This window comes from Ovis aries, chromosome 2 (assembly GCF_016772045.2).
Source record: "Ovis aries strain OAR_USU_Benz2616 breed Rambouillet chromosome 2, ARS-UI_Ramb_v3.0, whole genome shotgun sequence".
In the NCBI taxonomy this organism is placed as follows: Eukaryota; Metazoa; Chordata; class Mammalia; order Artiodactyla; family Bovidae; genus Ovis; species Ovis aries.
In genome coordinates, this window is record NC_056055.1 from 224,939,285 (window position 1) to 224,951,309 (window position 12,025).

A 12,025-nucleotide genomic window follows, 5' to 3' on the forward strand; every position below is an offset into this window, starting at 1 on the left:
TCTATTTGCCATGAAGTGATGGGACCAGGATGCCATGATCTTAGTTTTCCGAATGTTGAGTTTTAAGCCAACTTTGTCACTCTCCTCTTTCACTTTCATCAAGAGGCTCTTTAGTTCTTTGCTTTCTGCCATAAGGGTGGTGTCATCTGCATATCTACCCAGAAAGCTGTGACTGTTAATAGAATGTGCTTCTTGCATGTGTGTGTGCTCACTCAGTCATGCCCAACTCTTTGCGACCCCGAGGACTGTCGCCTACCAGGCTCCTCTGTCCAGCGTGTTGGCCGGCAAGTCAATCTATTTCTCATCTGCTGTCAGGATCTATAGAATACTGGCGTGGGTGCTGTTCTTTTCTCCAGGGGATCTTCCTGATACAGGAATAGAACTCATATCTCCTGCACTGGCAGGTGGATTCTTTACCCCTGAGCCACCAGGGAAGCCCCAGGATCTTTACATAAATAATTAATTTATAATGAGGCCCTAACCCCAAATGACTGGTGTGCTTATAAAAATGGAAAATTTGGTTACAGAGACAGACAAACAGAGAAGACACCCATGGGATGGGAGTGATGCATGTGAAGCCCAGGATTACTGGCAGAAACCAGAATCTAGAAGAGGTGAGGAAGGCTTCTTCCTAGAGTCATTAAAGAGAACATGGCTTTGCCCACATCTTGATTTCAGGCTTTTAACTTTCAGAACTGTGAGACAACGAATGTGTGTTGTTTTAAGCCAGCAGTTTTGGATACATGGTGACTTTGGTACTTGGTTCCAAGGAGTTCTGGGAAACTAATATACCCAAAGTCATCATTTTAAAGGAAAAATGATGACACAACACATTTCATTATTTTTTATCATATAGGTGATTAATTTAAAACTGTTGGAATTTTCCTGGTGGTTCACTGGCTAGGATTTGATGTTCCCAATTCAGGGAGCTGGGGTTTAATTCCTGATCAGAGAATTAGATCCCACACGCCACAACTAAGAGTTCTCAAGCCATAGTAAAGACCCAGAGAGGCCAAATAAATAAATAGTGTCATAATATTTAATGTGGTTAGAGCCAATGTTAATGGTTAAAAGTAACTGAATGTTGGGTTTAGGTTATCTAGATTGACTTTTAATGTTAATTCTTACAGAAATAATTTTTCTTCAGAAGTCTTTTTGAAATAAACTGTACTTTCTGAATATGACTTTTTTTTCCACATTAAAATACTTTTAATAATTTACCTTAGAACTAACATTCTATACACTGTCACAATATACATAATCTGACAAACACAGAAGTATTTTTTAATTTAATTATGTAAAACACAAATGCTGACTTGACATATAGTCACACGTAATTCTTTCTCTCACATTTACAACTCAACAGATTCGTGAATCCAGAGGAACTGCTATAATCACTATATGGAACACACTGTTTTAGTATTTCCAAAGTTTATTCCAACCCATTTCTTCTTTTATACTCTAAAACATCTTCATTATGTTGTTTGATGAGATAGATCCACAAAAAAGCGGAGGTGCCCAAGGTCAATCCAACTTTCAGCCAGTTAGGACTGCCATGTGGCGGTTCCTGAATGTAGAACTTTGACCGCGATGAAGAGACACTCGGGAACCTAGCCGGGGCCAGCAGCTTCCAGAATGGGCGCAAAAAGGCGGACGGCGCCATCTTGCCTTGAATATGACTTTGATGTATAACGTCACAGACACTCGGATCTGCTCTGAGCTGAGTGCCTTACATTAATGGCCTCTATCAGTGATGCAGTTATCAATAACATTCTCTGAAAATATGGGAATAAGTTTAAAAATGTTAGCTTGCCCAAGATCACATAGCTGATAAATGATAAAGTCAGTCATGCCAACTAACTGCCATCTTAAAACAAAGTCCACCTTTCAACTCTACAATTTCATGATTATAGAAAGTAATTACAAAGCTCAACTTACAGTAAGGGGCATCATGGGATCAATGCCCAAGGTCATGGAAGAGAAGCGCTGCCTTGGAAAATTAAGGCCTCAGTGACTGAGGTGTTTTCTCCCACCTTCCTGGGAGAAAGGGGCCTACTCTCTAGTTGCAGTGAGTGGGCTTCTCATTGTGGAGGCTTTTCTGGTTTTGGAGCACAGACTGGGCACTCGGGCTCAGTGGTTGCAGTGCCCAGGCTTAGATGCTCCATGGCATGTGGGATCTTCCTGGACCAGGGACTGAAACCTTGTCCCCTGCATTGGCAGGCAGATTCTTAACCACTGAACCACCTGGGAAGTCCTCCTACCTTTCAAGCAGTAGTGTGTACTTGATTATTTATTCTAGAAAGATTTAAATTAAAATATACTAGGTGTCAGATCCTGAACTAGGTACTTTCATTGATAATTACTTTCAATTCTCATATCAACAGAAAAAGTCTATTATTACATACTAATATTACAAAGTGGAAGTTGCTTAGTCGTGTCTGGATTATACAGTCCATGGAATTCTCCAGGCCAGAATACTGGAATGGGTAGCCTTTCTCTTCTCCAAGGGATCTTCCCAACCCAGGGATCGAACCCAGGTCTCCCGCATTGCAGGTGGATTCTTTACCAGCTGAGCCACAAGGGAAGCCCAAGAATACTGGAGTGGGTAGCCTATCCCTTCTCCAGCAGATCTTCCCAACCCAGGAATTGAACTGGGGTTTCCTGCCCTGCAGGTAGATTCTTTACCAACTGAGCTATCAGGGAAGCACAAAAGGTTCATATTAAAACAACACAAATTAAAGTTTACTGACATGAATCCACCACGGGTGTACATGCATTCCCAAACATGAACCCGCCTCCCACCTCCCTCCCCATAACATCTCTCTGGATCATCACCGTGCACCAGCCCCCCTCATGTCAATGTATGGCAAAACCAATACAGTATTGTAAAGTAAAATAAAGTAAAAATAAAAATTAAAAAAAAATAAATAAAGTTTACTGACAAGCAGGGATAATTTAGAAATCTCCGAGATTCCCTCATTCACTGTTGGAGGTGGATTTGATAAAATGTTGTCAGTGTTCCAGGATGGGCTTCCTCTGTAACATAGTCTATTTCAGTGGTTCTTGATCTTTGATGCTAGAAGAAAGATTACCGTACAAGACTGCGCACGGCAAACCAGACATACTATACTTTGTGAGTCGTTTAATGGATCTTCAAAGATAACTTTAATTACATATAATTTTTACCTTTGTGCTAACCCTGGGTTTAATGTGCAATTTTATAGCAGTTCCTATGATTCAGCTCCAAATTTTGTGCTGAATTTCCAGTATGCAACATAAAGAGAGCAAAATGATCATGAAAGTTCTAGATTATGTACTGATTAATTTGAAGAACTCCAAAGAGGAATTAGTGCTGTCTAGGAACTAATATGGATCCATTGGGAAAACTCCTTCCACTAAAGTTTGCCAGGTTTCTAAGTTATTTGATCAGGAGACTGATCATAGATCATAATTTCTGCAAAGAAGTTGAAAGATCTCATATCATCCTTAGGACAAAAGGTGAAATGTGGGCTGAATGACTGTGACGTAAATTCATAACGTTGAAATCCGTAATTCATGGTGTTGAAAGAGTCTACCTCAGTGTTGAGCAACTTCACCTTAGAAAGAAGTCATCAGTGGCAGGTTGAAGCAGTCTGTTCTGATTTTCTTTTTTTCGTAATTTGTTTGTTTGTTTGTTTAATTTTTGGCAGCACCAAAAGGCATGCGGGATCTTAGTTCCCTAACCAGAGACTGAACCTGTGATCCCTGCAGTGGAACTGCAGTCTTAGCCACTGGACCACCAGGGAAATCCCTATTCTGACTTTCTTGTTGTAAATACTTAATGGGAAATAGTATGGGGTCAGGGTAGTGTTAGTCACTCAGTCGTGTCCAACTCTTTGTGACCCTGTGGACTATAGCCCACCAGGCTCCTCTGTCCGTGGGATTCTCCAGGCAAGAATATTGGAGTGGGTTTTCATTCCCTTCTCCAGGGAATCTTCCCAACCCAGGGATCGAACCCAGGTCTTTTTCATTACAGGCGGATTCTTTACTGTTTGAGAGACAGGGAAAAAGTATAAATTTGTCTCATTTGCAAATAATGTGATTCTGAGAGGAATAACTAATGCCTGGATAAGTGAACTGAAATCTGGAAAGAACTCAATAAACTAGAACTACAAGTCAAATCAAGCACTATAAAATATACTCCTAATAAACATAAATTCTCCTCTGGGGATTCCCAGATCAATTACATAAATAAAGGAAGATGAAAAGTTGGAAAAGATTTATGATCTTTAGTTGGCTAGATTATCAGCAGATAGATGAGCACAGATGATACTACAAATTTGATCTGCCTTAGTGATAACCTGGAACAATGGAGATAATCTTCTGATTTCCCTGGTTTTGCTCAGGCTACCCTTTGACCAGTGATGTCATCTGGGGCAACAAAGTCTAATAGAAATGTCAATAAACTGAAATAGACCTAGAGGAGAGAAAACCAAAGGTGAGAATACTGAAGTCTTGTCACATGACCATCCAGCTGAAGATGCTTCATATGGATTAGAGGAGAATTAGAGGAGAGATGACAGGTGTCTTCAAATATTTTTATGGCTGTCCTCAGGAAGTATTCAAATTCATCTGCTTAGCCACCAGGGTGGAACTGGAGGCTACAGGGACAAGTAGCAGAGAGGTGGGTTCTGGTTCAAAATAAAAAGCTTTTTATAGCTGCCGAAAATGGGACAGGCTGTCTCTCTTTCCTGAAGATATTCCTGCAAGGATTAGTGGTCCCTGGTTGAGGAATCTGGCCATTGCTTACAATTGTCTATTTAATATCCATTTCCTAGTTTTTCCTTTTCTAACCACATCTCAGTTTTATTTGGCTAAATAAATGACCAAGTTCTAACCTTAGAAGGCCGTAGACCTTAGAGAAATTTCTTAAAATGCTGGAGCATTTTGGTAGGCTTTTGATTTTCTAATAAGAAAAAAGAGATATGACTGGTGGCCACCTCCCCACTTTATTTGGCTTTGAATGCAGGTGTGATGTTAGGAGATGCAGAAGACATCTTGAAAGCACGAGGAAAAGGCCAGGAGAGTCAGGAAGAATCAGTTCTTACATCACTGACCTGCTTACTTCCAGACCCCTTGCTGTATGAGAAAAAGACATCCTCATTTGTTTAAGCCATGTCAATGAGATCTTTTTCTGTTATTTGCAGCCAAGTCATTTCTAACTAATCCAGCAAAGTGGAAGCAAATAGCAATGATACTGGATTAGATTAATTCTAAGAGTCCTTCCAACCTTAAGGTTTTTTTTAGTTCATAAACTAAGTTCATGTTCTTAATATTTTCTGTATTTAACCAATAACCATCCTTCTAAATGGGCTATCCTAGACGATCCGTGATATTAACGTACTTTACGATTAGATTGAGTTTTTGTTGCTGTCTTGTTAGTTGTATTTGAAGTAGCGTCAGACATGACTGAGCGACTTCACTTTCACTTTTCACTTTCATGCATTGGAGAAGGAAATGGCAACCCACTCCAGTGTTCTTGCCTGGAGAATCCCAGGGACGGGGGAGCCCATTGGGCTGCCGTCTATGGGGTCGCACAGAGTCAGACACGACTGAAGTGACTTAGCAGCAGCAGCAGCAGCAGCTCAGTAGGCAAAAAACCTGCCTGCAATGCAGGAGATTCAATTTCTGGGTTGGGAAGACCCCCTGGAGAAGGAAATGGCAACCCACTCCAGTATTCTTGTCTGGAGAATCCCATGGACAGAGGAGCCTGGCAGACTACAGTCTATGAGATTGCAAGAGTCGGATGTGACTTGGCGATAGCAGACTAGACTAGATCCTTCTAAGTACTCAGAATAAATGATAGTATGCTCAGAGACTAAAGAACCCCCTTACTTGTATAAAGTACCAAACACTCGGACTTTATGCTGAAGATTCAACAGTACACTGCAGCCCCTCAACAATGTCATTGTGAGAAAAGATGAGTTGATTTGTGAATTAGCTTTATTTAATTTTTGCTTTTTGGCTGTGAGGCACGTGGGATCTCAATTCTCTGACTGGGGATCAAACCTGCTCCCCCCGCACTGGAAGCTCGGAGTCTTAACCACTGGACGACCAGGGAAGTCCAATGAATGCGTTTCATATAGCAACCTTAATATAATTTTGTAACCAATGGCCACTGTTTCCTACTCAGATCCATATTTGGTTCAAATGCCCACTGCTTATGACATCCTGTGATTTATGCTCTTGGGGCAAAGGTCTGTGATGATGGTGCTGAGAATTTTTAATTGATCTCACACATTTAGGTCAACATCTTCCCTCTATTCAGGTCTCTCTTCCTCTGGGAGGGAGAAAATGTCACACAGAAACTACTAAGGAGAGGATGTCCTGGGGAAATAAAGGGACCCTCAGCCAAGGGGGATGTCTTAGTCCATGTCCTGCTTTGGGTCATGGGGAAGACTTCTGAAACACTGAGTCTCTAATGTCAGCACTTTGGATGTAATTCCTGTCCTCCCCACCTCACTAAGCTTCCTTTGAGGATGGCACCTCTATTTCAGTTCAGTTAGACCAGCACAGTCCTGATTGTCTGAAGATCAGGAACCAACCCTCAGATTGAGGGGTCCTCTGCACACCAGTATAACCTCAGGTTCATGGCGGACAGTGGTTCAGAAGTCAGATGGACCCCCCTCTGTGAGACAGAAGGGGTACCTGAGAGAGATGCTGAGGTCAGTAGTAGAATTAGATGAGAGTCTGGCAGAATGAGTGGAGCAAAAGCTAAGGCCAGCTATGACCACAAGTGGACTCAGACCGTATCCCTGTTGTCTAAGGGAAGATGGGTGAGGAGAGAGAGCAGTCATCCTGAGGCCATGGTCCTGCTGTGCCAAGAGCACTGGTTTCCCAGGCAATTTGGAAAGAGGACAGGAACCACATCTCCCTAAGAGATGGGAGAAAAACCACTGGAAAGACAGCTGAGAAGTCTATTTCACATTCCAGGAACTCTGGGTGTGGGCTTGAGTCGAAGAAAGTGTCCATTGTAACTGAGGTCTGAGATTTCTCAAAAGCAGCAGCAGCAGGTATGGCTTTAAGAATTAGGATATTTTATAACAGGTCATTTAATACATGTTTTTCAAAATGTGAACTGCACTTGTAGCGAACATGAAATAAACTTAGTGGGCCTTTAACAGCATTAAAAAATGAGAAGAAAGAATACACACACACACACAAATGTGTGTTACTTAAGCACACATTTAAACATTAATTAAACAAATAAGAAAGAAAATATTAGGGTACATTGCCTGTAGTAAAGGTAATGTGAAATTTTTATGAGAGAGAGAAAGTGTATACATTTGTGTGCATATGTTTGTACATTATATTTTTGGTCCTAAATATATCTCTTACTGTGAGTCTGTCAAAAATATTTGACAGCCACTTATTAAGAGGCTTATTGCTTAGATAAACACTTAATTTGAAAAATATCATCTTTAGAACATTTTTTATCCTGTTTCAGCTTTATGACTTAACTAATAGGAAGTAAAGTCATTCCAGGCATTGACCAATATTAATTAAACAAATGTCACCTGATTTGAGAATGACATGTTTCCTATTCCTGGTTTCTTATTCCTCTTTTGGCTCCTATAAATGTTCATACTTTATGAGGATTGTTTGTTTTTTCACTGCACTTACTTCCTTCTTTCTCATTGATAGTGATTTATTTCCTGGTACATTCTCTACCTCCATTTCCATAATTTTGATCATTAGTTCCAACATTCCTCCTTTCAGCTGGATACAACTTCTCTGGTTTTCGTTTGCTCATTTTATGTGTGTGTGTGTGTTTTTTTTTTTTTTTTTTTCAGCATGCGGGATCTTAGTTCCTTAATCAGGGGTGGAACCCATGCCCCCTGCAGTGAAGCATGGAGTCCTAACTGCTGGACCACCAGGGAATTCCACAACTTTTGTTTTTTAAAATTAAAAACCACCTGTTTTCTGGAAATGTTCAAGAGCCATTGTAGCCATTGTTCTTCACTTTTCTCTTTCTCACTTGGACATGGTGGAGACGTTGTTTTATTTCTCTTAGTTTTACCAAGTGCTTGTTGAAGATGCCAAGCAAGAACACAGTTGCCAGAACCAATTGACGTACTTGTTCTAGAGGGGAAAGATGCTGATGAAGAGGGGAATGAAATGGTCTGATTGAATATATAATTGTCTAATACATAATTAGAGTATGCCTACAAAATAATTAGAATCATATCATAAAACAAAGAGATCCCAAGAACACTCCTAGCTGATCTGAATTTTGTCTGGAAGGGGCACTGGCAATTCCTGATTGAGTGATGCCCTCAATGATCAGTCTCAGGTCTTTGAGCACTTAGTACAACCTCAGAGATGAGGCTGAGAAGAAGAACTGAAGTTATTTTTGATTTAAAAAAAAGATTAGCAAGGGACTGACTCAAGCTTCCATTGGACCACAAGATTCACCGGGGTCTAAACTTAATAAGATGTCAGACTCTCAACTCCGGTAAGGGTTTCATCCTCTGCTTTGACCCTTGCTATTGACTGAATGTGTCTCCATCAAAATTCTTCTGTTGAAACCTAATTTCCAATGTTGTGGCATTTGCAGATGGGTCTTTGGGAAGTCACTAGAACATAGGCGGGGTCCTTATGAATAGGATTAATATCCTTATTTTAAAAAAAAGACCCCAGGGACCTCCCTACTTTCTTCCACCATGTGAGAACAAAGTGAGAAGACAGTCATCTATGAATCAGGAAGTAGGTTCTCACCAGATACTGAATATGCCAGCACTTTGATCTGGGTTCCTAACTTCCAGAACTGTAAGAAATAAATTTCTGTTGTTTCTAAGCTCATCTATGATATTCTATTATAGAGGCCTGAAGGCAATAAGACAGTCTCATCTCTGCCCACTGATCAAGTTTGAGCTTACCTTGCCCCAGTTCTGCCCTGACACTCTAGTATAACTTCTGTCTTTAGCTCCTTCTAGTGATGGTGCCAGGTCACACCTCTGCCCCCTTTGGCTTGTCTTATTGCCAATGTCATGATTCCCTTTCCCGCAGCCCAGTGGATTTTGTATTTTGCTCTACTTTGGGTTCATCTGCCAAGTAACTTGCTTTCTCTGCTCCCTACCAATATCGTTACTAACACATGAATATTTGGTGGTATGTGGTAAGAGAATCTGGTTTCCCTGGTGGCTCAGACTGTAAAGAATCTGCCTGCAATACGGGAGACTTGGGTTCAGTCTCTGGGTTGGGAAGATCCCCTGGAGATGGAAATGGCAACCCACTCCAGTATTCTTGCCTGGAGAATTCCATGGATAGAGAAGCCTAGAGGACTACAATCCAAGGGGTCAAAAGGAGTCAGACACGACTGAGTGACTAACACTTGTACTTTCACCTTTTCAGTAAGAAAATTTTGGTAATAGCAATTACAATTTTGGTTGTTAATGTGTTCTGCCAGTGATCTCTTGTGCTTAAATTAGTTTGGGATTTTTTTTTCTGATATTTGTAACCAAAATAATCCTGACTGATAGTATATTTTAATTCCCATTCTGCTATAGATATTAACTGACATATTAATTCCAGCTAGCTGTGGAACATATGCCAATCTTTCCGGTCCTCAGTTTTCTAATCTGAAGAACGAGGGGATTGCATTAGATTATTTGCTTTCTTTCTTTCTTTCTTTTTTGTGTGTCACACCACACAGCACGTGGAATCTTAGTTCCCTGACTGACCAACGATGGAACCCTCACTCCGTGCATTAGAAGCTCAGAGTCATAACCCCTGGACTGCCAGGGAAGTCTCCATGAGTTAAATTATTTCTGTGGTCTTCTTTCATATCCAAAATCATCTGAGCATACTTTTTCTGGAGTTCAACAAAGGCAAAGCAGTCAGAAGATGATTAAAGAGTCTAGAATGAGAGGCCATCAAAAACATAAAAATCCAAAGAATGAGAGGAGGTTTTTTTTGTAAATTATGTATCTGATAAACAACTTGTCTCTAGGACATATAAAGAGCACTTGTCGTTTAGTCTTGTCTGTCTTTGTGACCCTGTAGACTGTAACACACCAGGCTCTCCCATGGGATTTCTCAGGAAAGAATATTGGAGTGGGTTGCCATTTCCTTCCCCAGGAGATCTTCCCAACCCAAGGATTGAATCCTTGTCTCCTGCATTGGTAGGCTGAACTTCCTGGGAAGCCCATAAAGAGCACTTTCCACTCAATAATTAAAAGACAAACAACCTAATTTAAAAATTGGTGAAGGCTCTGAATAAACATTTCTTCAAAAGAAGATATATAAATAGTCATTAAGCACACAAAAAGATTCTCAACATCATTAGCCATTAGGGTAATATAAATCAAAGACACAGTGAAATACCATTCATACCCACTAGGATGGTTATAACCAGAAAGACAACTAATACCAAGTACTGACAAGGATGTGGGGAGTTTGGCTGCCTCATATACTGTTGATGGGGTCGTAAAATAGTGCAGCTATTATGGAAAATAGTCTGTCTTCCTCAAAAGGTTAAACAGAATTATCATATGACCTATAAATTCCACTCCTAGATGTATATACTCAAATGAACATGTATCTTCACATTAAGCTTGTACAGAAATGTTGATAGTGGTATTATTTATAATAGCCCTAAGGCGGAAAAAATCCAAACATCCATCAATTAATGAATGGATTAAAAAATGTGGTATATCCATATAAGGGAAAATTATTCAGCCATATAAAGGAATGAAGTACGAATATATGCTGTCATATGGGTGATTCGTGAAAACATTGTATGAAGTGAAATAAGGCAAACACAAAAGGACACATATGTATGATTCCATTCATATGAAATGTCTTGTTGTTGTTCAGTTGCTAAGTTATGTCTGATTCTTGTTGTTCAGTTACAAAAAGTTGTGTCCGACTCTTTGATACCCCATGGACCATAGCATGCCCGGCTTCTCTCTCCATCACTATCTTCCTGAGTTTGCTCAAATTCATGTCTATTGAGTCAGTGATACTTTCCAACCATCTCATCCTCTGTCATCCCCTTCTCCTCCTGCCTTTAATCTTTCCCAGTGTCAGGGTCTTTTCTAATGAATCAGCTCTTCTCATCAGGTGGCCAAAGTATAAGAGCGTCAGCTTCAGCATCAGTCATTCCAATGAAAATTCAGGATTGGTTTCTTTTAGGATTGACTGGTTGGATTTCCTTGCCATCCAAGAGACTCTCAGGAGACTTCTCCAGCACGATAATTAGAAAGCATCAATTCTTTGGCCCTCAGCCTTCTTCATGGTCCAACTTTCACATCTGTATATAACTACTGGAAAAACCATAGCTTTGACTATGTGGATCTTTGTCAGCAAAGTGATATCTCTGCTTTTTAAAACACTAAGTTTGACATAGCTCTTCTTCCAAGGAGCAAGCGTCTTTCAATTTTGTGGGCTGCAGTCACTGTCAGTATTGATATTGGAACCCAATAAAATGAAATCTGACACTGTTTCCACATTTTCCCCCATCTATTTGCCATGAAGTGATAGGACCGGATGGCATGATCTTAGTTTTTTGAATGTTGAGTTTTAAACCAGCATTTTCACTCTCCTCTTTCACTTTCATCAAGAGGCTCTTTAGTTCCTCTTCACTTTCTGCCATTAAAGTCGTATTATCTGCATATTCGAGGTTGTTGATATTTCTCCCAGCAAACGTGATTTTAGCTTGTGATTCATCTAGCATGGCATTTCACATGATGTATTTTGCATGTAAGTTGAATAAGCAAGGTGACAATATACAGCCTTGATGTACTACTTTCCCAATCTGGGACCTGTCTGTTGTTCCATGTCCAGTTCTAACAGGTGCTTCTTGCCCTGCACATAGGATGAAGTGTCTAGAGGAGGCAAATCTTTAGATGGCAATTGTCTAGGATCGGGGGATGGGAGAGGGAGGAAGAGTTGGGGAGAAAAAAGGGAGGATGATAGGTAATGGGTTTCTTTTGGGGATGATTAAGATGCTCTAAAGTAGACTGGGATATGTTAACTGTGAAAC

The 12,025-nt window shown here is 40.4% G+C and overlaps 1 protein-coding gene across 1 annotated transcript; it reads right to left on the bottom strand.

Annotated features, from left to right (window-relative positions):
- Positions 1–1,263: 1,263 nt before the first annotated feature.
- LOC114112897 (NADH dehydrogenase [ubiquinone] 1 subunit C1, mitochondrial) lies at positions 1,264–1,670 on the bottom strand. The gene has a single exon (XM_027963981.2). The coding sequence runs from the start codon at positions 1,661–1,663 to the stop codon at positions 1,433–1,435; it is 231 nt and encodes a 76-aa protein (XP_027819782.1). The 5' UTR covers positions 1,664–1,670; the 3' UTR covers positions 1,264–1,432.
- Between the last annotated feature and the right edge of the window lie 10,355 nt (positions 1,671–12,025).

Coding starts and splice junctions, on each gene's coding strand:
- LOC114112897 (XM_027963981.2), bottom strand. CDS start 1,663: ATGGCGCCGTCCGCCTTTTTGCGCCCATTCTGGAAGCTGCTGGCCCCG.